The sequence below is a fragment of the Artibeus jamaicensis genome, unplaced genomic scaffold (assembly GCF_021234435.1).
Source record: "Artibeus jamaicensis isolate MK-2021 breed Jamaican fruit bat unplaced genomic scaffold, CSHL_Jam_final scaffold_36, whole genome shotgun sequence".
NCBI classification, from domain to species: Eukaryota; Metazoa; Chordata; class Mammalia; order Chiroptera; family Phyllostomidae; genus Artibeus; species Artibeus jamaicensis.
In genome coordinates, this window is record NW_026522041.1 from 521,247 (window position 1) to 543,841 (window position 22,595).

At 58.7% G+C, this 22,595-nt stretch overlaps 2 protein-coding genes across 5 annotated transcripts in view; one reads left to right on the forward strand and one right to left on the reverse strand.

Moving 5' to 3' along the window:
• Positions 1 to 15,946, forward strand: part of MEGF8 (multiple EGF like domains 8) — a 42,104-nt gene extending 26,158 nt beyond the window's left edge. Inside the window, exons 30-41 of one of the 2 annotated variants that reach the window (XM_037160000.2) lie at positions 586 to 730; positions 1,475 to 1,706; positions 2,800 to 2,923; positions 3,051 to 3,267; positions 3,383 to 3,597; positions 7,578 to 7,785; positions 7,950 to 8,109; positions 8,449 to 8,641; positions 9,141 to 9,311; positions 9,404 to 9,534; positions 10,012 to 10,144; positions 12,292 to 15,946. In XM_037160000.2, coding sequence (XP_037015895.2) covers positions 586 to 730; positions 1,475 to 1,706; positions 2,800 to 2,923; positions 3,051 to 3,267; positions 3,383 to 3,597; positions 7,578 to 7,785; positions 7,950 to 8,109; positions 8,449 to 8,641; positions 9,141 to 9,311; positions 9,404 to 9,534; positions 10,012 to 10,144; positions 12,292 to 13,554 — 3,192 coding nt within the window. In that variant the 3' untranslated portion in view covers positions 13,555 to 15,946. The remainder of the gene's footprint in view (positions 1 to 585; positions 731 to 1,474; positions 1,707 to 2,799; positions 2,924 to 3,050; positions 3,268 to 3,382; positions 3,598 to 7,577; positions 7,786 to 7,949; positions 8,110 to 8,448; positions 8,642 to 9,140; positions 9,312 to 9,403; positions 9,535 to 10,011; positions 10,145 to 12,291) is intronic. The other variant, XM_037160001.2, reaches the window with a different exon arrangement.
• A 2,897-nt stretch (positions 15,947 to 18,843) lies between these two features.
• On the reverse strand, positions 18,844 to 21,031 carry CNFN (cornifelin). Of its 3 annotated transcripts, none has more exons than XM_037160052.2 (5): positions 20,990 to 21,028; positions 20,254 to 20,354; positions 19,705 to 19,815; positions 19,151 to 19,287; positions 18,844 to 19,057 (listed from the first exon to the last, which is right to left on the reverse strand). In XM_037160052.2, exons 2-5 carry the CDS (start codon positions 20,288 to 20,290, stop codon positions 18,968 to 18,970), a joined length of 375 nt encoding a protein of 124 aa, XP_037015947.1. In that variant the 5' UTR covers positions 20,291 to 20,354; positions 20,990 to 21,028; the 3' UTR covers positions 18,844 to 18,967. The 3 variants fall into 3 exon arrangements, with proteins under 3 accessions (XP_037015947.1, XP_037015946.1, XP_037015948.1); XM_037160051.2 differs by having other exon boundaries at positions 20,254 to 20,435; XM_037160053.2 differs by lacking the exon at positions 20,254 to 20,354 and having other exon boundaries at positions 20,990 to 21,031.
• Between the last annotated feature and the right edge of the window lie 1,564 nt (positions 21,032 to 22,595).

Here is a 22,595-nt window from a genome sequence, read left to right on the forward strand (position 1 = left end):
GGAGAGACTCCTAGACCAGGAGTTCAGAGGCTGGGGTTCTGCCCCAGCTCAGTCCCACTCTTGGTGCAGCCCTGGCAGGCCCGCCCCTTCCTGGCCTCCCCATCAGGACTGAGGCTCCTTAACACTTCCTGCCTTCAAGGCCAAAGGACACCAGTGGGTGTGTGGGAGAACATGTCACCCTGGATCTGCTGGTCAGGGACAATTGCGTTTTCTGTCCATCGCAATTTCCAAGCCCTTCCTGGGTCTGGACTGTGAGGGAGGAGGAAGTAAGACACCCAGGCCTCACCCCAGGCATCCCCAGCCCAGCAGGCGAGATTACACAGATTCGTGGGGTGCATCTCCAGGAGTCTGGGCCAGGATGCTGGAAGTAGCATAGGATGTGGGAGTTCAGGAAAGGAGGATGGTTCTGGGGCTGCTGAGGAATGAGGGCGTTTTCCTGGAGGAGGGAAGTGAGGTCTGAGGCAGGTTTGGATGGGGTAGGCTGGCGGGGCTCAGGTCAGGGGACTGGGGTGGCCAGTGGGCGGGGAGAGGGAGCAGAGGGCTGCGGGCTCTGATGGGCCGTTCTGCCACCTGTCTCCCCAACAGCCCCTCCCCCGACTTTTCCACGCCTCCGCCCTGCTGGGGGACACCATGGTGGTCCTGGGGGGGCGCTCAGACACTGAAGAGTTCAGCAGTGAGGTGCTGCTCTACCAGGTCAACTGCAACAGCTGGCTCCTGCCTGACCTCACCCGTAAGTCCTTTGCTGCCCCTGGGAGCCCCTGTCCCGACGCTCCCTCCCACTGGGAGTTACTTGGTGCCCCTCAGAGTCTCCAGCACAGCTCCTGTCCCCTAAACACCCAGGGGGACACCCTCCTTCCTTTTTTTCCCTTAGAAAATTTTATTTTGCCGCTTTTATTGGGATCCATGGTAGAGGCCTAGGGTTTCTCTGGCTCACTCGTTATGGGTGAATTTAAAATATAAGAGCAGGAATTTAAAGGGTGGGAAGAGAAAACAAGTAGCCCAAATGGTCAGAGGCTGAAGTCAACCAAGTTCTGTAAAACAAAGCCCCAGCCGGGGAGGCAGCGGCCTGGTCCTGCGGCTACAGTGTGTCCATCCCAGACAAGCTTCCTTGACACGTGTGCCTCTTTGAAAAGGGTACCTGGCAGTGAGAGCTTCCGTCCTTCCGGGCACTTGAGTTACAAGAAGAAAAGAAACAACTTTTAGGGCTGTACTGCAACATTTATCCCCAATTGTAATTTCACTCTCTTTCCTCTACGTGTCTCTCTCCCTCTCTCGTTTCGCTGTCTGTCTGTCTGTCTGTCCGGTTCCCCGGCCCTGTCTGGCTTTCCCTGTGTCTCCCTGTCCTGCTGTGTCTGTCTCTCCTCAGACTGTCTCACTGCTTGCTCAGTGCCCCTCTCCGACAGGTGTTCTTAGTGTAGGTCTCTTCCCCAGGGTCCTGCCAGTTTTCCTCCTGATCACTGCTGTCTTTCTCCAGGCCAGGCCTCTGTAGGGCCCCCCATGGAGGAGTCCGTGGCCCACGCTGTGGCGGCGGTGGGCAGCCGGCTGTATATTTCAGGGGGCTTTGGGGGAGTGGCCCTGGGTCGCCTGCTGGCCTTGAGTCTGCCCCCAGACCCCTGTCGTCTGCTGCCCTCGCCTGAAGCTTGCAACCAGTCTGGGGCCTGCACCTGGTGCCATGGCGCCTGCTGGTCTGGGGACCAGGCCCACAGGTAACCGTGGTGACTGACAGCTCAGGGGAGGGTGGTACGGGTGGTCTCTGAAGGGGCTTCTGTGCTAGGCCAGGCTGGGATATCAGCTCCTGTGGGGAAATGGGCACCGTCAGGGCTGGCTGGGGGCCCTGAGGGTGAAGCCTTGTGTATGGGCTGGAGAGCCATCCCAGAATGCTTCCCGGAGGAGCTGGGTCTGCACTGGGCTCTAAATGACTGGGGGACTGGACACCAGCGAAGGTTCAGAGTGGGGCTGTGCCTGGCATATTTGAAATACCCCCTGAGTCTTGGGGAAATGAGACTGGGTAGTTGGGTAAGTTGGCTCTTTAAGGACTTCCGGTGCTTGGCTGAAGCGCTGGCCCTCGCTCGGGTCCACAGACCCCTCCCCTGTGGTTCTGGAAGCTGACGTCTCAGGAAGCTGAAAGTGCTGGTGTGGGTTTAGCACAGACTGGGTTTTATGTGCCCGATGAAGTGTGCCACGGCCTTCACTGCAGAAATATTAAAAGGGCTGGCTTTACGGGGCGCTCTCCCAGCCTCCACAGGGTGTTATGTAACAGTCGGCACGTGCGCTGCTTTTCTAAAAGTTCTGAAGCACGTTGCCTCCAAGGAGTTTGGGTAAAGGATTGTGGACCTCCACTGTGAGTGACAGGGAGCCCACGAGGGTTTGTGTGGGGGGCAGCAGGGGCAGCTCTGGGCAGAAGGAGCCCTGGAGGCTGTTTTGAAGGGGGAAAGGCTGCAGGTAGAGACTAGACAGAAGGCCGGGGTGAGGGAAAGAGGCCTGAACTGAATACGGGGCTGCAGAGGTGGGCAGGGGGGACGGCCAGAGGAACTCAGGAGGCAGAAGAAGCCTTGGTGGCAGAGGGGCAGGAGGATGTGAGGGATGGTGTAGTGTCTCTGGCCCGGGCGGCAGGTAGACGTGGGACCGTAGCAAGTGGGCTGGAGCAGGAGCAGCTTTGTGAGTCCTGTCCTGAGTGCAGCGTGGGGCACTCACGGGGGCTACAGGACGATGTTCAGGAGGCACCAGGAAGGTAGGGACGGGCGGAGGAAGAATGGGGCCTGGCTGGGCATGATGCACCGAGGCCGCCTGCCTCCCCAGGCTGGGCTGTGGGCCTTCCCTCTGCTCCCCAATGCCTCGCTCTCCTGAGGAATGTCGGCGACTCCGCACCTGCAGTGAGTGCCTGGCCCGCCATCCGAGGACCCTGCAGCCTGGGGATGGAGAGGTGAGTGGAGTGAGGTGGGGGGGCGGCTTGGGGACCACTGTGCTCTTCAGCTGGGATTGGGTGGGAGGAGCTGTGCCCAGAGGGATGCTGGAGACCCTGAGAACCCATGGAGGCTGTCCCCCCCCAGCAGGCATCTGCCCCCCGCTGTAAGTGGTGCACCAACTGTCCCGAGGGTGCCTGCATCGGGCGCAACGGGTCCTGCACCTCGGAGAACGACTGTCGGATCAATCAGCGGGAGGTGTTCTGGGCAGGAAACTGCTCAGAGGCTGCCTGCGGGGCTGCCGACTGCGAGCAGTGCACCAAAGAGGGCAAGTGCATGTGGACGCGTCAGTTCAAGAGAACAGGTGTGCACCGAGGCTTGGTCCCTGAGAGGGCGGTTTGGGGGTCAGGACTCCTGGGTCTCAGGGAGATGGGGGCAGGGGGCATGGACCGGGGTTGATCACTGTGCCCCGACCCTAGGGGAGACCCGGCGCATCCTGTCCGTGCAGCCCACCTACGACTGGACGTGTTTCAGCCACTCTCTGCTGAACGTGTCCCCGATGCCTGTGGAATCATCGCCCCCACTGCCCTGCCCCACTTCCTGTCACCTCCTGCCCAACTGCACCTCCTGTCTGGACTCCAAGGGTGCAGATGGGGGCTGGCAGCACTGCGTCTGGAGCAGCAGTCTCCAACAGGTACGGTTCCGCCAGCGCTCCCGGGCCCTTTCCTCTCCGCCCCGCGCCGACTCTCTCCCCCTCCCCCCACCCCATCTCCCTGGCTCGGCCTCACCGTCGCGCTCTCCCCGGACCCCCACTCTCCTCTCCTCCCAGCGTCTCTCCCCTCCTGGCCCCCTCAGTCTTCCCGGTGTGTCTGCTTGCCACTCCCTCAGCTCTTGCTCAGGTTCTCCCTGCCCCGTCCTTCCACGGCTCCGACACCATCCCTTCTCCCTCCCAAACCCTTCCACCTCCCTCCTCCACCTCTCTCTGCATTTGGAACTTTTGCTTTTAAGAAACAGAAACACACTGGAGGTGGTTTTATTAGAAGGAATGGGGGTATTCGATGGGGCGTAAGGACAGGAACCAGCGCTGCCCCGTGGCTCTCTGGCCACCTGGTCTCTGAGCTCCGCTGAGCTCCACCTCCATCCTCCGGTTTCTCTCGGCTCGGTCATCAGCACACGTGGCCTCAGCTGGCAGCCCTGGCCCTCAGTCTAGGTGGCTTTCTAATTCCAGAGACCACAGTCCTCTCTGTTCACCAGTTTTCTGACATTCTCAAAGGGACTTCAGCTCAGCTCAGGAGTCGGTCCAGCCTTGGTTCAGGGAGACAGCCAGGGGCTTGTGGTTCCAACGTGGCAGCTCAGACCCACCCCTCCTCTGTGGCTGTGGGCTGGAGAGATGGTTCTGGAAGGTCTGGGGGGCACTGTATGTGCCTTTGACAGCCTGCCCCTGGACTGCCCAGCATGCGCTGTCAGAACGCCTGTTCCTGAGGTGCCTCTGCCCCGCATGATTTAGCCGTCCCAGTGACAGGCACAGGCGGGGGAGGCATTTATTCCCCAGCCCCACCCCCACCCCAGGGGGAGACAGGAAGATTCACCTCTCGTCATACCTGGAAGCAGCGTCACAGGGCCAGCATTCTGGGCTCCCATTCCCACTGATGTCCACTCCCCGTTCAGATCTTTGTTGTGCAAGACCCAGTTGAGGTGTGACTACTCACCATGGCAACCATCTTTGTTAAAATAGAAGTTGTCTCAACAGACCCCACATCTGAGGTGTTTCCAACACCAGTAACCAATTCACTGATTCTGCAGACACAAGCTGGGTGTCCAGCAATTCCATGCACTTCTGACACTCGCTACCTGGGGTCAGCATCACATCCCACGAGTGCAAGGGCTCTGTCTGGAGAGACTGCCCCCTTCTCAGACACCAGGCACAAAGCCGGGTCTGCAGTGCTTCCTGCAGGCTGGCCGTAAATCCAGTCCCCACCACCCCTTCTGCAGGTTTGAGACTTTGCTGGAGTGACTCATGGAACCAGGGACACATTTACCTACTGACACCAGTTTATTATGAAGGACACAACTTAGGAAGAGCCCAGTGGAAGAGATGAATGGGGCCAGATAAGGGGGGGGTGTGGAGTTCCACACCCTCTCTGGGCACCAGCCTTGAAGAGTTTTTACAGAGCTCAGTTGTTAACCCTGCCTCCAGGTTAGTGGGTGGGGCTAAAAGTTAACCCCTCCAATCACATGGTCTTTCTGTGATCCCTGCCGAAGTCGCCTCAGAAGCATCAACTCTGGGGAGAAAGGGGTCCCTTGTGGATCACATAAGACATTCCATCACACAGGAAATGGAAAGCATTTTAGTAGCTTTGTGGCAGGGATCAGGGTCAAAAAACAAGTATTTTCTTGCGTTGCACCACACCATCCCGTAGGCAGGTTGACAGATTAAATGGGAGGATGTATTGAGAGCACGGAGCAGAGCCTGCCATTAAGTAAAAACTCAGCGACGCCCCAGGTTCCACCCACTCTCTGGGACACGCCCAGAGGATCGCTGCATGGGTGGGGGGGGAGTGCGTGTCCCCGAGGGGCCCCTCACTGTGGCCCTGCGGTGTTGGTCTGTAAGGAGCAGAGGCCTCTCCTCCCCAAACCTGGGGGTCTGCCTGGTGATAGAAGTTATCCCCCAGTGTCACTGAGGTTGCCGTTGTTTGTCTTTGTGGGGCTTCAGGGACCAGAGAGCACGTGCTGCTCCCTGGCCCCTCTGCGCCCGCCGGGCTCTCTGGGCAGCCCCAGGCGTGTGCGAGTGTGAGAGGGCTTTCCGCCAGGTCTTCTGGTCTCTGTGAAACTTATTTAAAATGTTGGCTCAGGTTTTTTGTTTTTTAATTAATTTTTTAATTTTAATTTTATTAAACAATTTTTATTTATTTTTAGAGAGAGGGGAAGCGAGGGGGAAAGAGGGAGAGAAACGTTAATATGTGGTTGCCTGTCATATGCCCTGGCAGACTGGGGACCTGGCCTGCAACCCAGGCATGTGCCCTGACTGGGAATCAATACCGGTGACCCTTTGGTTTGCAGGCTGGTACTCAGTCCACCGAGTTACACCAGCCAGGGCTAATTTACTTGTTTTCAGACAGAGGGGAAGGGAGAGAGAAGGAGAGGGAGAGAAACATTGATGCGTGGCTGCCTCTTTTGAGCCCAGCACTTTGGGGAACCTGTCCTGCAACACAGGCATGTGCTCTGACTGGGAATCGAACAAGCGACTGTTTGGTTTGCAGGCTGGCATTCAGTCCTCTGAGCCACACCAGCCAGGGCTTAGCTTGGGTTTTTAAAAGTCACCACTGCACAGATCAAACATAACAGGCGTACAGGCCAGACCTGTTATGATTTGGCTCAAGGGCAGCTGTGTTCCAACCGCCCAGCATTGTTTGTTTCAATGACTTTGGCCTCAGACCTGGCGCAGGCAAGAGGGCACTCCCTTTCCTGGCTGGCTTCTTTCCTCCTCTTCTCCCTTCACCGCACTGTTTATTGCGCCCCTTCCGTGTCCAGGCACTTTGCTGGGTATGGGCACATGCCACAGATGAGAGCGGGTCCTGCTCAGAACTTCACGTTTGTAAGTCTCTGCCAGGAACACAGGAAATGCAGTCATGGTGTGGGACAGCAGCATTGCATTTGGCCATCAGGGAGGTCACAGCAGACAGCACCTGGCAGACTGGGGCCTCAGGCTTCTCTCCACCTCCTCCCAGACTGTCTGCTCTCTGCCACGGGTGTGCTAAACTTAGGTGTAGTGGCCTAGCCTGGCAGAGAATTTGGCAGTTGGTCAAGGCTCAGCTCACCACTAGCCATAACCCTCAACAGGCTCAAAGTTCTGCCCGTGGCAGGCAGGTTTTCTGTTTCAGGATTGCATGGTGGCTTTGATTTTTCCTAAGTGCTGCTGGCCAGCCCAGACTAAAGTCTCTCCTCTTATACTTAAGGCCTGAGCCGTAAGTGAAATGCTTGTATACACTGAGGTTAGTTCCCAAGTGCCCGATCCTCATGGTCCCAGGACGTGCCAGGTGGTGGCGTGTGGGCTGCTGCTCAGCCCCTGCCCGTGGACTCTTCAGCTTCCCGGACCGGGGGAGAGCATCCTGTTGGCCCAGCAGTCAGGTCCCCTTTTCTTCTAGGTGACTGTGGCTTGCACCCTCCTCCTGATGCTAGTTTTGGTCTCCATCTGGGACCATTGCCCACTTTAGATTGTGCAAAGCAGCTGTGCCCCGAGCCAGGTGGGCGAAGGGGCCTCATTGCACCAACTCCGTGGCACCTTGTGGAAGCCAGGGTGCAGAGTGCAGCCAGGTGTCACCAGGGACTGGAGATGGAACTGGGAAGTGGCCTCTCCACCTGCATTGGGGGTGTGGCTCTCACCTCTGCTTCCTTCTGCCCCCACCCTCTTCCTGCTGCCTCTCCTCTTCATTGATGTCATTTGTTCACCAACGGCCCTGCCAGCCCTGCTCTACACAATCTGCTTTCAAGGATGTCGCTAGTCTCAGTTATAGATGCTTGCGAGGGAGAATGTGATGACCCCAGCTGGTGTTCGCTGGGGTCCACCAGCTGTGGCTGGGGTGGGTAAGACCTCTGAGGAGAGGGTGTGGTTGGGAAGGTACCAGGATGTGCTCCTCTGACCCAGTGGATCTGTGTGTCCCCTCCCCCGGACAGTGTCTGAGCCCCTCGTACCTGCCCCTGCGATGCATGGCTGGAGGCTGCGGGCGGCTGCTCCGGGGGCCCGAGAGCTGCTCCCTGGGCTGTGCTCAGGTGACCCAGTGCGCCCTGTGCCTGCGGCGACCCCACTGTGGCTGGTGTGCCTGGGGGGGCCAGGATGGAGGCGGCCGCTGCCTGGAGGGTGGACTCAGCGGCCCCCGTGATGGTGAGAAGGGACCAGAGGTCGGGGTCGAGTGAGGGGCTGGCTCACAGCATGGAGGGGAGCTGGGGACTGTCTCAGAGGTGGGGCTTGGGAAGTAGGAGCAGGGGCCTGGGTCAGTGGGTGGTGTGGAGACCCCCCAGTGAAGGAAGCCCTGTGTCTCGTGCCAGGGCTGACGTGTGGGCGTCCTGGCGCCTCCTGGACCTTCCTGTCCTGCCCTCCTGAGGACGAGTGTGCAAACGGGCACCATGACTGCAATGAGACACAGAACTGCCACGACCAGCTCCACGGTTACAAGTGCAGCTGCAAGACGGGCTACACCACAGACAAGTGAGGCTGCAGCCAGACCGGGGCCTGGGTGGGCCGGGGGTGGGGGGGACCGGACAGACACAGGGTGGGAGCACCTGCGGGCAGCAGTGAACGGTGAGGCACGGAGCGGAGTAGGACAGAAGGAAACATGGTCCAAGGCGTGATGGTGGGGAGCTGGCCCAGGGGGCCTGTGGCTGGAGGGCCAGGTCGAGGAGCGGCAAGGTTTTGAGTGTGACGGGGCACGCCCAGAAGAGGGGGCTGGGGGCTGGCTCCTGGGTGGGGAGGGCGCTGGAGCAGAGCAAGGAGAGGATGCGTGTGGTGGGCTTGTGCCCTGCCCTGACCCCCTCCCCACGCCCGCAGCGTAACGGGGCTGTGCCGCCCAGTGTGTGCCCAGGGCTGCGTGAACGGCTCGTGCGTGGAGCCCGACCACTGCCGCTGCCACTTTGGCTTCGTCGGACGCAACTGCTCCACGGAGTGTCGCTGCAACCGCCACAGCGAGTGTGCCGGCGTGGGGGCCCGCGACCACTGCCTGCTCTGCCACAACCACACCAAGGTGGCCACTCGGACCCTGACCCCGGGACCCGGCCCTTCCTTGCCTTCAGCCCGTGTTCAGGCATCTTGAGTCTCGTTCAAGTGCCAATAAATCCTACACGGGGTGGGTGGAGATGGCCTGATCCTGTCCCAGAGTAGTGTGAGAAGGCTTTCGGGACACTGTCGGGGTTTGATTCACAGAGGGACTGCCGTGGAATAGTGGACAGAGTCGGTGCTGGGCCAGGGAGGGTGGTCACGCAGAGGAGGACTTGGAATAGTTTAGGGGCGGGCTTTCTGAGCCAATAACTTGGGCTGTGAGGGAATGAACCCTCCATCACTGAAGATGTGCAAGCGAAGGCAGAGGGGTAGATCCCAGATAGGCCGGGATTGCCCAGGCCGAGCGCCGAGCCTGGTACCCTTTTGTGGGGCTCTTAGAACCTGTAACCTCCCACTCTTATGCCCCCCCACCCCATGGTTCTCTAACCCTTCTGACCACCTTGCCCCCCCCCCCCCGTTTCCAGGGCAGCCACTGTGAGCAGTGCCTCCCGATGTTCGTGGGTTCCGCCGTGGGGGGTGGGACCTGCCGGCCCTGCAACACCTTTTGTCGAGGCAACAGCGACACCTGTATCTCCAGGAAGGATCTTGAAAGGGCCAGAAGGGAGCCAGAGAAGTACTCGCTGGATCCAGAGGAGGTGACAGGGGCTGTGATCTTGAACTCCTGGGTCTGAGGGAGCAGGGGGCTGGTCCGTGCCTTTTCGTGCTCATCGCGTCCTTCCCTGGCCAGATCGGAAACTGGGTGACAGAGGGTCCTAGTGAAGATGAGGCCGTGTGTGTACACTGCCAGAATAACAGCTATGGGGACAGATGTGAGAGCTGCCTCCATGGCTTCTTCCTCCTGGATGGGAAGTGCTCCAAGTAAGTGGAAGGGGCCCCGGCCCTTTGCCCTGCTCACCAGGCACAGCTCTGGGAGCCAGACCCGCTCCCCAGCCTCCTGCCCTGGGTCGGGAGAAGGTGCAGTCCCCAGGGAGCCCCCAGGCCAGGGCAGGGGTCCAGGGAAGGGCAGGATTCAGTTGGGGGACCCGAACCTCAGAGGCAATGCTGAAACACAGGCTACAGAGCAGCCCCAGTGGAGACCAGAGGGCAGAGAGAGGGCGGCTGAGGGAAAGGCCTCGAGACACCGCCCCAGTCTACCCCTTCCTTCTGAATGGTCAGTCCAAGCTGGGTTCTGGCCTTGACTCTGCCACTCATTTGCCCTGTGGCCTTGGGTAAACGGCTGGATCTCTGAGAGCCTGTTTTCTCTTCAGGCCTGGATTGGAGCTCACATGCAGCATCCAGCCAGCGCTCCTATGGGTCACGAAAGCACTGTAACCCCTGTCTGCCTCCCCTCCTCAGGTGCCGTTGTAATGGCCATGCGGACACATGTAACGAGCAGGATGGGACAGGCTGCCCGTGTCAGAACAACACAGAGACGGGCACCTGCCAGGGGAGCTCCCCCAGTGACCGCCGAGACTGCTACAAGTACCAGGTACGGCTGGAGAAGCGAGTTATGGGCCAAGAGCCCTGCAGCCCCAGGGGTCAGGGCTGGGCCAGCACTGTGGTTTTGAAAGGCAGCTGTGCTCACCACTATACCACCAATGCCACCCAACACTGTGGTTTTGAACTCTGTCGTCGTGGGGTCAAGGTCAGCCTGATAGGCTATTTCTGAGCTCCTGTCAGTTTCAGGCCCAGGGCCATGATGTTGAGGACCAAGAAATGAGCTTCTTAGGGGGCTCCTTCCGGCCGGTGAGGAGACAGACTCCGTTACAGATAGTTACAATTTAAAGGTCGAAAGTGGCAGAAAACCCATCTCATAGTAGCTTAAGCAAAAAAGAAAATGTATTGGCTCTCCAAACGGAGGTCTGGAGTCTATTCAGGAATGGCTAGATCCAGGTGCTCCCACCGAGCCAGCAGGAATGTATCATTCTCTGCATCCTCACTCTGCTTTCCTCTGTGTTGGCTTCATTCTCAGGCAGGTTTCCTCCAAGCAGCACTTCCCACCTGATGATCTGGGGCTAATAGGGGGTCTCATGTCATTACTAATACCTGTATTCAAATTCCCCTTGAGTCCATGTCACTCTTCTTTGGCTGGGGGAGGGGCTCCTGGTTGGCTGCCACGTTGTAAGCTCGCCCCCTACAGAAGGGATATTCCATGCTCCCTCCTTGGAGTACAGCTCCCACAGCCCCACCCACTGGCCTTTTCTCCCTCGTTCAGAGGGGAGAGAAAATCCCTGGCTTGCCTCAGTCTCCAGTCTCCCCCACCCATTTACAGAAACATCATATCTACAAAGATGCAGCTCTAACCAAAATGGCAACAGAGCTTCACAAGCTTTACTGACTCCTGATATTTCCATCCTCGGTCAGAAGTATGTCTTTCTTGATGCATAATCAAGGTCTTTTGGCCTTTGCAAAAAAAAAAAAAAAAAAAAAGGGCCCAGAGAGTAATTCAGCCCTTCTCCTCCGGCAGCTCTGTGGCAGTTCTGACGTAGCGGTTGCTGTAGGTTCTAATGGCAGCAGCAGAAGAAGCTAGTATGTGGGTGGGGAGTGCCTGCCACAGACCCGGCGCTGTCCCGTGGGGACAGCAGAGATGAGGAAGGCTTGTCAGGGCTGTGCTGGGGCCTTGGTCAGGCGTACACGTAAGAGGAAAACATTCTGGGTGAGAGGCTCGGGCACCCCATGTCCCGTCCCAGGTCAGACGGCCAGCTGGGTTTGGAGCCCACACTGGCTGGCCTGACCCTAGAACCGGAGTGGTTTCCACTGGGCTGCTGGAACCAGAAGGCTGTGCTCCATCCACTGGTTCAGCACTCGCCGGCTGAGCGCCTGCGCTGTGGCAGGCTCTGGGCAAGGCGCTGGGACGCAGTAGGGAACGAAACAGGCCAAATGTATGTTCTCAGGGAATTTACTTTCTCTCGGAGGAGTCCAGCAGCAAACAAGTGACTAAGTCAGATATGCACTGTGACGGTGATAGGCAGTAAGGAGGGAAATTAAGCAGAAAGGAGGGCTAAGAAGTGCTGAGGAGTGAAAATAGTGGCTACCGTGGCCAAGGAAGGTCACAGCGAGAAGGTGGTTGAGGAAGAGCCTGATGGGAGTGTGGATGCCAGACAAGCAAAAGGAGGTGGGGGAGGGGGGAAGGCAAGGGCAGGTGGAGAGCGATCCAGGTTGAGGGCCAGCTAGTGCAAAGGCCCTGAGGTAGGATGTCTTAACACAGCCCAGAAACAGTGAGGCTGGCCCACCCTGTGCTGTGCCTGTGATTTCAGCAGTCTGTGAGCTGGCCATGTTTACCGCCTGTGTACAGAGGAAGAATGTCAAGTTCAGTGAGGTTCAGTCACTAGTTCAAGGCTTCACAGCTAACGAGGAGGTGGAGCCAGGATTCAGCAGAGCTCTTCGTCACTGAGCCTCAGAGTTCCAGGGACCTCGGCATCGGGCTGCTTTGATCACGGGGGTGCTAGTGTGTAGGGTTCTGGCAGTATCCACACTGTGGCAAGGAGGTTCAGGGGGTCACAGGAAGGTGCTGGGGCACCAGGGGGACCTGGGCCTTGGCTACTTACCAATAGACAGAGAATGTCAGTCCTGCCTGGAGCAGTGCTGGGCGTGAGCTCAGCCCTGATGGCTGCCTCCGCCCTCCCCCGCCTGCAGTGCGCCAAGTGCCGGGAGTCATTCCACGGGAACCCGCAGAGCGGGCAGCAGTGCTACCGCCTCATCTCTGTGGAGCAGGAGTGCTGCCTGGACCCGACCTCCCAGACCAACTGCTTCCACGAGCCCAAGCGCCGGGCCCTGGGCCCCGGCCGCACCGTCCTCTTCGGCGTGCAGCCCAAATTCACCAACGTGGACATCCGCCTGACACTGGATGTGACCTTTGGCGCCGTGGACCTCTATGTCTCCACCTCCTACGACACCTTTGCGGTCCACGTGGCCCCCGACACGGGCGTCCACGTGGTGCAAATCCAGTCTCTGCCACGGCCGCCCTCACCCCCGGCCGAGGGCGGGCCCCGGGGGGCCGGGGATGTGGGGGGACCAGGGACTGGGAGTGGACCGACCGCTACAGTGGAGCCGCGGGTGCGGGAGGTGTGGCCACGGGGCCTGATCACCTACGTGACGGTGACAGAGCCGTCGGTAGTGCTGGTGGTTCGCAGCGTGCGGGACCGTCTGGTCATCACTTACCCGCATGAGCACCACGCCCTCAAGTCCAGCCGCTTCTACCTGCTGCTGCTGGGCGTCGGGGACCCCGGTGGGCCCGGCGCCAATGGCTCGGCCGACTCCCAGGGACTGCTCTTCTTCCGGCAGGACCAGGCCCACATCGACCTGTTCGTCTTCTTCTCTGTCTTCTTCTCCTGCTTCTTCCTCTTCCTCTCGCTCTGCGTGCTGCTCTGGAAGGCCAAGCAGGCCCTGGACCAGCGGCAGGAACAGCGCCGACACCTGCGAGAGATGACCAAGATGGCCAGCCGCCCCTTCGCCAAGGTCACTGTCTGCTTCCCACCCGACCCTGCCGCGCCAGTCCCTGCCTGGAAGCCGGCCGGACTCCCGCCACCCACCTTCCGTCGCTCTGAGCCTTTCCTGGCACCCCTGCTGCTGACAGGGGCAGGTGGGCCCTGGGGGCCTGTGGGAGGGGGCTGCTGCCCACCAGTCATCCCTGCCAGCACCGCCGGCCTGCGGGCTGGGCCGATCACCCTTGAGCCCACGGAAGATGGAATGGCTGGTGTGGCCACACTGCTGCTCCAGCTGCCCGGTGGGCCCCACGCGCCCAACGGTGCCTGCCTGGGCTCAGCCCTCGTCACGCTGCGGCACAGGCTGCATGAGTACTGTGGAGGCGGCGGGGGTGCTGGGGGCAGCGGGCATGGGGCTGGTGTAGGCCGGAAGGGACTGCTGAGCCAGGACAACCTCACCAGTATGTCCCTCTGACCCGAGGCCAAGCTCTCAGCCGCAGCAGCAAAGTGCCCTGATGGGGCCCTGGGCTCGGGGCACATCCACATGAGGGGCCCTCGACACTGTGTCCTCAGAGACCTCTGGTTCTTTTTCCCTGGGGGCCCCCAGACAGGCCCTTCTTTGTTGTGCATTCAACAGTTATTTATTGAGTACCTGCTGTGTGCCAGGCACTGGTGAAGGCACCAGGTAAACAGGAACCAAGGCAGACATGGTTCCCCAATCTCGTGGGACTGATGTGCCTGTAGGGACTGAGGGTTAAGTCAGCCGGGCATCCAAGAAGCTACACAAAGATTGAGAAGGAACTGGTTGTGGGAAGAGCTACGGGACGTGGGCTCCCGGCAGAGGGGACAAGGTCCCTGAGGTGGGAACAGCTCGTTTTAACGGGAAGGTCCAAAAGCTGGTCATTGTGACCCCAACTGAGTGTGGGGAGGAAGTAGGGCCGGGGTCAGGCAGAGGTAGGTCACCCAGGGCCCGTGGACCCCAGACAGGGTTTGGGTTTTGTTCTCAGGGCAGTGGGAAGCTGTAGGACAGTTAGTTTTATGGGGGGGGGGGTGGTGATGGGATCTGAAGGTTTTATTTAAGATGTCACTCAGCTGTGGTGTGGAGAATGGGTTGGAAGGGGTGAGAGAAACAGCAAGGGGACAGTGCTGATGGGCCCAGTCAGGAGTCCGGGCCAGAGGCAGGATGTGGGCGAAGGAAGTAAGGGTAGAGTGGGCGTCGGGGTGAGGGAGAGAGGAGTCCAGAATGACACCAACTTTGTGGCCCCAGCTGTGGGTGGATGATGGCGCGGTCTGTTAAGATGGGCAGACGGGCTTACGGGGAAGATCAGGAGCCTAGTTTCGGACCCAAGATGCCCTTTAGACCTGTGTTAAGCGAGGCCCAACCAGGGAAACAAACCACTCTGAGCATTTCAGCAGAAGGAACTGAGTGCGTGGCGCTGGCTGCACTGGTGACGGGGGAGGCTGACAAGAGGGAGGACAGCGAGGCAGCCCAGGGGCTTGAGCCAGAGCTGGAAGCCGATGCTGCCCCCCTTGGCTGGAGGGACAAAGCTCTGGTGGGGTCACCTGACCCCAGGGCTGGGGTCACAGGCTCAGAAGTGGGGGGAGGAGTGAATGCCAAGGTTGGAGATAAAAAATGGTGGAGACCTTAACGTAGAGCTTTCTTCCCAGGCATTGCTGCCTTGAAGATTTCTGGCCTCTCCCCAGGGGCTGCCCCCGACCCCAGCCATCACCTTGGACTTCTGAGCCCCTTTCCACCCCTGTCCTAGACACCGTGAAGTTAAGACTCTCCTTTCCCAAGAGTTCACCCCCCAGCCACTTTTTGGGACCTTGCAGAGCTGGGTACTGCATCTCCCCCTCTGCTGGGGCCCCAGTCTAGGGCCCACCCATGTGTGCTGCTGGCTGAGAAAGTGGGGAGTGTTTGAATCAACAAAGAGTGTGGGGAAGACCATGTCCCACTGCTGTCTACATGCAGAGTTGGGTGTCTTGGCTCTCTGACCCAGTACCCACGCTCTGGATAAATCAGACGAATGCCCTTATCTCACTCGGTGCCCCCTCAAAGCCACATGGCCTGAACTCTGTCCCCCCTAGGCAGGCGTCAGGGTGGTACCACCATAGAAGCTCTTGTTCCCAGAAGGGATAAACCAAGGGGACGTGAGGGCAGTGAGACCTTTGACTCTAACCCCAGATCTCTGTCAGGGAGGCCTCCGTTTGTTTCCAGAGGGAAAACAGGCCTTCCTGGGTCCTAGGACCAGCTGCGATCCTGGCCTCTGCCCTGAGAGGCGTTCAGGTATGGAGACTGAAATGGGGCCCTAGCATGGCAAGCTCGCTCTAATTCAAGCAGATTCTCATGGCCCGAACCAGAAGCATGTGGGAGCCCAGTCCCCCAGCAAGCAACAGCCCTGAGGCTAGGGGAGATGGGAGCCTGAGATCGCTGTCCTCTCGGGCCCTTGGTCGTGGGAGTCTTGCTGGAAGTGTTCACTCACCTTTCTGCACAAACCCGCCTGGAGGCCCCAAGCTGGCTGCCTCATCTGGTGTTCAGCCACAGACGTGGTGATATTTTGAACTGAGGAGTGGTGTGAGTCTCCATCGTGGTCTGAATATCATAATATTAATGTTTGCAGACTTTCTGGGCAGTTGGGGATTTTCAGGGATTTATCTGCCCACACATAAGTTTTGCCTTTATGAGCTGACGGTAGCCCCTAACCTCCAAGGTGTGACTGTGAACTTGTATTTGCTGAGTACCGGTGCTGGACAGTTTGCTTGGCTTGTTACTGCATTTGATCTTTCCAACAGCCATGCAAGGCAGGTACCATGTAGCCCCATTTTGCAGGTGAGAAAACATTAAATACGTTTTATTTAGCTGTTAAGATGGCTGTTATTTGAACCCAGACCTCCTGACTCTCAGACCCAGGTGCCTGACCACCAGGCTCTTCTGCCTCCCGAGGAAGGAGGCCAGGGGCTGACGCCGCACTGAGCACAGCGGGCCCAGCACTGAGCGGGCTCTAGGGGCGCGGTGTTCAAAACGGCCAATTTCCACGGGGGGGGGTGCGGCGGGGGCAGGGAGGTGGAGTTTCCCATCTGGGGAGCTGACCAGCTGTGGGACACCCTGCGTGACCAGGAGGGAGCGGAATTGGTTCTTCAGAACTCCTCCTTGTGCTTGAACCCTGCAGTAAGGCTCTTGCTCGCCAGCCCCCTGTGGCTTATTCTTCCTAAGGACAGTATTTGCGCTGTGATGGACCCTTTCTCCGGGACATAGGGCCACCCTTTCTCCAGCTCTCATCATCGTCGTGCAGGTGTTTGTATACGAATGTCCCAGGCCATATGTTCCTCCTCCCTCAGCTGTCACCTCTCCCTGGCATCCACACACCTGGAGATGAGAGGCTCATGAAGTGTGAGCGACGGCCTGGGTTCCAGCCTCTGTGGGGCCACCAACACCCTAAGGGTTGGCAGCACTCTGGAAAAGAAGGGGAAATGCTTTCGAGCACACTCCAGGCACTGTGCCGGGTGCTTGGCATGAGTTTTAGTCTCCCCAGCATCCCTGCTGGGGGGTAAGGCTTGTTCCCTCATTTTGCAGCTGCAGAAGCGAAACCCCTTGCCTGAGACCTTGGGGCTAAATTATAGTCAAGTCCAAATTCTGACACCAGCCTGTTTTTCCACTGTCCCTCCCCGTTACCTCTAAAATCACTTCCTTTTGCTAAGCCAGTGTCTTACCTGTCGTTACTTATTTTTTTTAAGATTTCATTTATTTATTCTTAGAGAGAGGGGAAGGAAAGGAAAAAGAGGGAGAGAAACATCAATGTGTGGTTGCCTCTCACGTATCCCCTACTGGGACCTGGTCCACAGCCCAGGCACGTGCCCTGACTGGGAATAGAACCAGCAAACCTTTGGTTCCCAGGCCGGCACTCAGTTCACTGAGCCACACCAGCCAGGGCCTGTGATTGCTTATTATCGCCACCTACAATGGGCCCCACACTGTCCTAGGTGCTGGGGACACAGCAGTGAACAAAGTGCCTGCCTTCCTGGAACTGACAAGCCAGTGGGGAGCCCGGTAATAATCAGTAGATGATGGGGTATGTCGGAAGGTGAGCAGGAAAACAAGGCAGTGGAGGGGGGTGAGGGGGTCAGGCGCCTCCTGTTTAATACGAGGTGGGGAGGGAAGGCCTCTTGCATAAGATGGCATGTCAGCAGAAGTGAAGGAGTGAGCCACGGGGACATCTGAGGGAAGAAAATTCCAAGTTGAGGGAATAGCCAGTGCAAAGGCCCTGAGGTGGGACTATGCCTAGCATTTTAGAGAAACAACAGAGATTTGTGTGGTTGGAGTGGAGAGAATAAGGAGGAGAGAAGGTTACTGAGGCAACAAGAGGCAGATCACTTGGGCCAGGTGAGGACCCGGTTTTCACTGGAGGAGGAGCCACGAGAGGCTTCTGAGCACAGAAGGGGTGCGATCTGACCCATTCGCAGGACTCCTCTGAGGGGAAGAGAATAAAGGTTGGGGGTGGGTCGGGGAGCCCAGCGAAGAGCCACCGACTTCAGCTAATTCAGGGTGACTGGAGCAACACGGGGGCGGAGGAATAGGGAGAAGTGAGATTCTGGACGTATTCTGGAAGTAGAACTGCCTGAATTTGTTGACAGATTGGATGCGGCAGGGTGAGGGAGAAAGTGACTGAGTGCCTGAAAGGTTGGGGCTTGTTTGTTCCTGGGCTGTGGAAGAGCAGGTTTGGGAGGGGAACCAGGAGTTAGGGTTTGGACATGTTAAGTTTGAGCTGCCTGTTGGATATTCCAGGTGGAGGTGTCATTCAGTGATTGGATCCACAGATGGAGAATAACAACAAGTAACATATTAATATTAGAGTAGTTACAATGTTATACTATATATAAAACAGTAACAGTGGCAGTTTAGGAAATTCACTCTCTGGCCTTTTCACCTGTTCCACCATTTGCTCTCCAGTAGCCACGTGACATGTTGGGGACCATCCTCAGAGAAGGGAATGGGCTCATTACTTCACTAAGAGCACAATAGCAGTGAGGGTCAAAATTTGATGCCAGGTCTGTCCAATTTCAAGACCAGGATTTTTTTCTTAAAATTTATTTTTAAAATCATCACCCAAAGATATGTCCCTGTTCGTTTTAGAGAGAGTGGAAGGGAGGGAGGGAAAAACATTGATGCAAGAGACATCGGTTGGTTGCCTCCTGTACTTGCCCTGTACAATGATTGAACCTGCAACATTCTGGTGTATGGGGTGATGCCCTAACCTATCCGACTGAGCCACCTGGCCAGGGTGAAACCAGAACGTTTTCTAATCTGCAGTTACTTTTGAGACACACAGTGGATTCCTCCCTACTCTAGAAAGGGTTCAACCTGGCAGTCCTCTGCTTTGGAAACAAAGGCCCCCTACCTGTCGGAATTGTGCGCGGGCTAAGAATCCACAGGTGTGAAATGAGCAGGGCCTCTCCTAAATTTTTTCTTTGAACTCGAGTGCCTGGAGTTTACCAAGATGACCTTTCTGGTTTTGCTTATTTTCAGAGTCCAGGAAGAGCTTCAGCTAGGCAGCCACGGGGTGAGTTGGTTTGACTTTGTCAGTGAGGACACCTTGGGCCCCAGAGGGAAGAGACTTGCCATTGTCATCCACAGCAGGTGAAGGTCAAAGACCCAACTCCAGACTCCTCCTTCCACACCTAGGCACCTTCCCTGTGTCCCCACCTTCCACACCAAACCTCTTTCTCCACCCAGATTCCTTCTCGGAGACAAACGATGTAGGCGGAGTTGGTTTTCAGGTTTTTATTGTGGGTGTACTTCTGGTGGCGGGATCGGGCGGAGGGGCAGGCCCTCCCAGGAGGGGGCAGAGGAGGCCGGGCATAGTCGAAGGGAAAGGAGGGTGGGGGTCGCTTTACTCTCGGATCTTCAGTTCCCGCGCCATCTGGCACAGGGCGCACGGCAAACAGAAAGTGAGGGACGCCCAGTCGTGCCCAATAGAGCCCTAGAGGGTGGGAGAGAGAGGTCAGGAGTTCTGCCTTGGGTCCCAGGAGACCAGCCCGCAGACCCCTACCCCTGGCCCAGACCCCGCGCGCACCTGGATGCGGTAGCGCTCACGCATGCCCGTGCGCAGGGAGTGCAGGCCTCCGGGCAAGTAGGGCGCGCAGCAGCACTCGCCGAAGTCGTCGGCGATGCGGCAGGCGAGGCACAGAGGGGCGAAAGTGCCACACAGACCTGGAACGTCGGCAGGGAGGTCAGGACGGGGCCCACCGGGCTTAGCCTCTGGGGATGGGGGGCGAGGCCGAGGGGTCCCCGGAGCCAAGTTGAGGGTCCCAGAGGGAATTGAGTGTCGGAGGGAGGTGAAGGTCCCAGAGGAAATTGCGGGGAGAGGTTAGTGGTTGAGAAATAGGGTGTGAAGGGTGGGGGGTGCAGTTGGAGTTGCGAAGGGAAGCTGGAAGGTGTGAGGTTAGGACCCTAGGGAGCGTTGGGGGTCCGAGGAAGGCGTGAGGGTCGGAGAGTGGGGACTCAGGGTCCAAGGAGAGGACCGGAGAGTGGGATTAGCGGGGCGTAGCGGGGGTGGGGGGGGGGTCGGAGGTGACGTTCCCTCCCTCCGGCTGCCCCCGGGGCCGGAGGGGAGAGGCGGGCACTCACAAACGGGCATGTCGTTGCAGCAGTCCGTGAGGCCGGTGTGCCAGTCACTGAGCTGGGTCTGGTAGCAGCTGCTGGCGCACTGGGGTTGGCTGGTCACTGGGTAGGACATGGCTGCAGAGGCGGGAGACAGGGGTCAGCAGGCGGCCTTGCGGCGCCTCCTGGGACCCTGCGCCCCTGCCGCCCCTCCCTCTGCCGGGCAGTCTGGGCGGGGCCACCAGGCCGCCCACTGAGAGGTCACCACTGCGCCCCCTTTTCTTTGGCCACATCTGGGCATCGACACCCCAGTCTGTCCCATTGCTGCTGCCTCCTGTACATCGGGTTGAGCTGGGGGTGGGGCTCCTGCCAGTCTGGGAAAGGGGGTGCGCCGCATGTGGGTGGCCGGCGACAGTGCCTCCTCCACGTCTGGGCCTGGGGTCCTGGGTTCCCGAATTTCAGGGACCTCTGGGGTACAATCAGGCGCCGGTTGTCTTCGAAGCCAGGGTGCCCAGGGGAGGGAAGTGGCCAGGTTCCGGGGACTGGAAGGGTTGCCGGTCCATTGAGTGATCCCACCTTTGCCTTTCACGTTGTCGTGCATCTCAAACTGCATCTTGCTGGCCCTGAGGAGGCTGTGTTGGGCACGGCAGAGGTGGCGGCGGTGACGGCAGCGGAGTCTGTCCAAGGGACACTGGATACTGAGGGAGGGGAGGCCAAGGGGCAGGGGCACTAGGGGCCGGGTTTTCAGGGGAAGGTTGCTGGGGAGAAAGAGGCCACTTCAGCCTGCCGGCTGGAAGAGACATGGAATCGGGGTGTATGGGGTGGGGCGAGAAACTCGCCCATCTCTGTACAGCTGCCCGACAGACCCCAGAGGACCCTCCTCATTCCAGAGGCAGAGCTAGAGAGAGAAACCAAGAGACGGACAGGCCAAGTCATGGACACGGCGGGGAGAGAGAGATCAGAGCCAGGTGCCCGGAGAGATGCCGTCAGCAGTGCTCACACCTGCCCAGCACTTCGACCTCTCCGTAAGCCCATTTCACACATGGAACACTGAGGCTCAGAGAGGTGAAGAGAAAGGCCCCACGTCCAATGGCCTAGGCCAAGGGGGTTCGTAGAGGGGGTCCTTGCCCTCAGGACTTCCAGGTTCAACCCGGCGGTCCTCAGGTTGAGAAGGGCGCACCAGGAGCATTGAGAAAGAAAGAGAGAGATGTCCAGAGAGAGTCAGAGATTGGCAAGGAGACAGAGAGGAGTGGGGTGGGAGAACAGAGCAGAGGCCTGACCCCAGAGCAGAGGGGCGTGGGGGTGCTCCTACCTGCAGGACGGAGGTGGTGACGATGGAGAAGGAGGTGTGGGTGACACCAGCACTGAGTTCTCAGTCTTGGGCCAGGAGGTGCTTATATGGGGCAGGCCACACGGCCCTGGGCGGGGCTCTGACTGAGGTGCCCAGGGAGCTGGCACTGCCCCTCCCTCCCTTTCCACCCCCCATCCCCTAACTTCCCCCTCCTCCTGTACCTCAGATGACCAGGCAGTTGTGGGGGAGGGGGCCCAGGGGTCCCCATTGTAGGAGTGGGGACAGAAAGGGGAGTGGGCAGAGTGGTGGGACGGGAAGGTGGCAGAGCAAAGGTGCAAGGGGCGCAGCTGGTTTCAGAGACCAAAAGAGAGGTAGAGACAGCGAGACGGGGAAGGAATGGGAGAGATGGAAGGGGAGGTCATGATCGGAGAAAGAGAGAGAGGAGATTCAGAAAGATGGAGGGAGATGAGCAGACGTAGAGGGATGGAGAAATAGATGCCTAGACAGAGGCACAAAGATCTGGGGAGAAATAACAAGAAGGGGGAGACAGACTCAGAGAAGAGACATGGGAATGTGGAGGGGGAGGCAGGTGGAGGCAACGGCCACCGCTGGACTTAGAGGGCAGCGGGGTGGGGAGAAGAGAAAGGCCTGCAGGGCGAGGGGGAGAGGGTGCAGAGCGGGCTCCCTTTGAGGGGCTCTCCCATGATCCTTAGTGAGGTCCCCACTTCCCTGGGATAGGGGGCACTGTCCTCCCATTCAGGGCCCTGAAGGGGGGGCAGTGTGTTTTGGCCCTGATTCATACCAGAACCAAAATAAATAAACACACCTCACCCTGCCTCTAAAGTGGGAAGGGAGGAGGCTGGTTCCTGAAGGAGGTGGCCGTGGCCCAGGCCTCCTGGCTCTGAGGGAGGAGGAGGCTGGGGGCTGATCTCTGATCCGGAATTGAGGAGGGAAAGCGGGATCAGGTTCCTGGGTCTGAGGCAGGAGGGGTTGGGGTCCAGATTGTTGGGTTAGGCCAGGCTGCCTCCCCGAGTAGGGTGGGGGTCCTGGGGTTGCAGACCTTCTGGGTTCCTGAGGGATGAAGAGCTGGGGGCCTGGATGCCTGAGTCACCAACGTCTCCCCCCAACAGGCCTGGCAGGGTTGGAGGTGACTCAGTGAGGGAAGCAGCATTAGAGCCGGGTGGGGTTCCCAGTACGTGTCACCCCAAAAATGTAGGAGGCACTGGAAAATTGGGGTGTCACCTGTAGAGAAGGTGGTGTCATCACCGCGCTGGATATGGGGTGATGGCAGGTGGATCACCCTGTTCGCCTGGGATCTCAGCTTTCCCTCAACCCCCTGGTTCAACACTTGGTTCATCAGGTCCCAAGACTTGGTGTCCTGGCGCCACCCAGATGGTTTGCTGTCATTGTCCCAGACTGTGGGCTGCACTCGGCATCCTGCCTGCGTGCATCCGTCACTCCATCCGGGGACCTGAATGTCTGTGGGACATCTCTCCGTTTCTGTTCTAGGGCCCCTGCACCCCCATCCCTGCGTCTTTGCCTCTTTCTTTTCTCATCTCCGCCAATCCCTTTCCAGATTTCTCTGGTTCTCTTTCTCCCATCTCCGAGTCTCTCTCGTCCCACGCAA

Bases quoted from the DNA above. Each gene is read 5' to 3' on its own strand.
- CNFN (XM_037160052.2), bottom strand. From the start codon at position 20,290: ATGCAGTTTGAGATGCACGACAACGTGAAAGGCAAAG. The intron at 19,816-20,253 runs GTGGGATCACTC...CCGCCTCTGCAG, and splicing joins CGACAACGTGAAAGGCAAAG to CCATGTCCTACCCAGTGACC. The intron at 19,288-19,704 runs GTGAGTGCCCGC...CCGACGTTCCAG, and splicing joins CTGCAACGACATGCCCGTTT to GTCTGTGTGGCACTTTCGCC.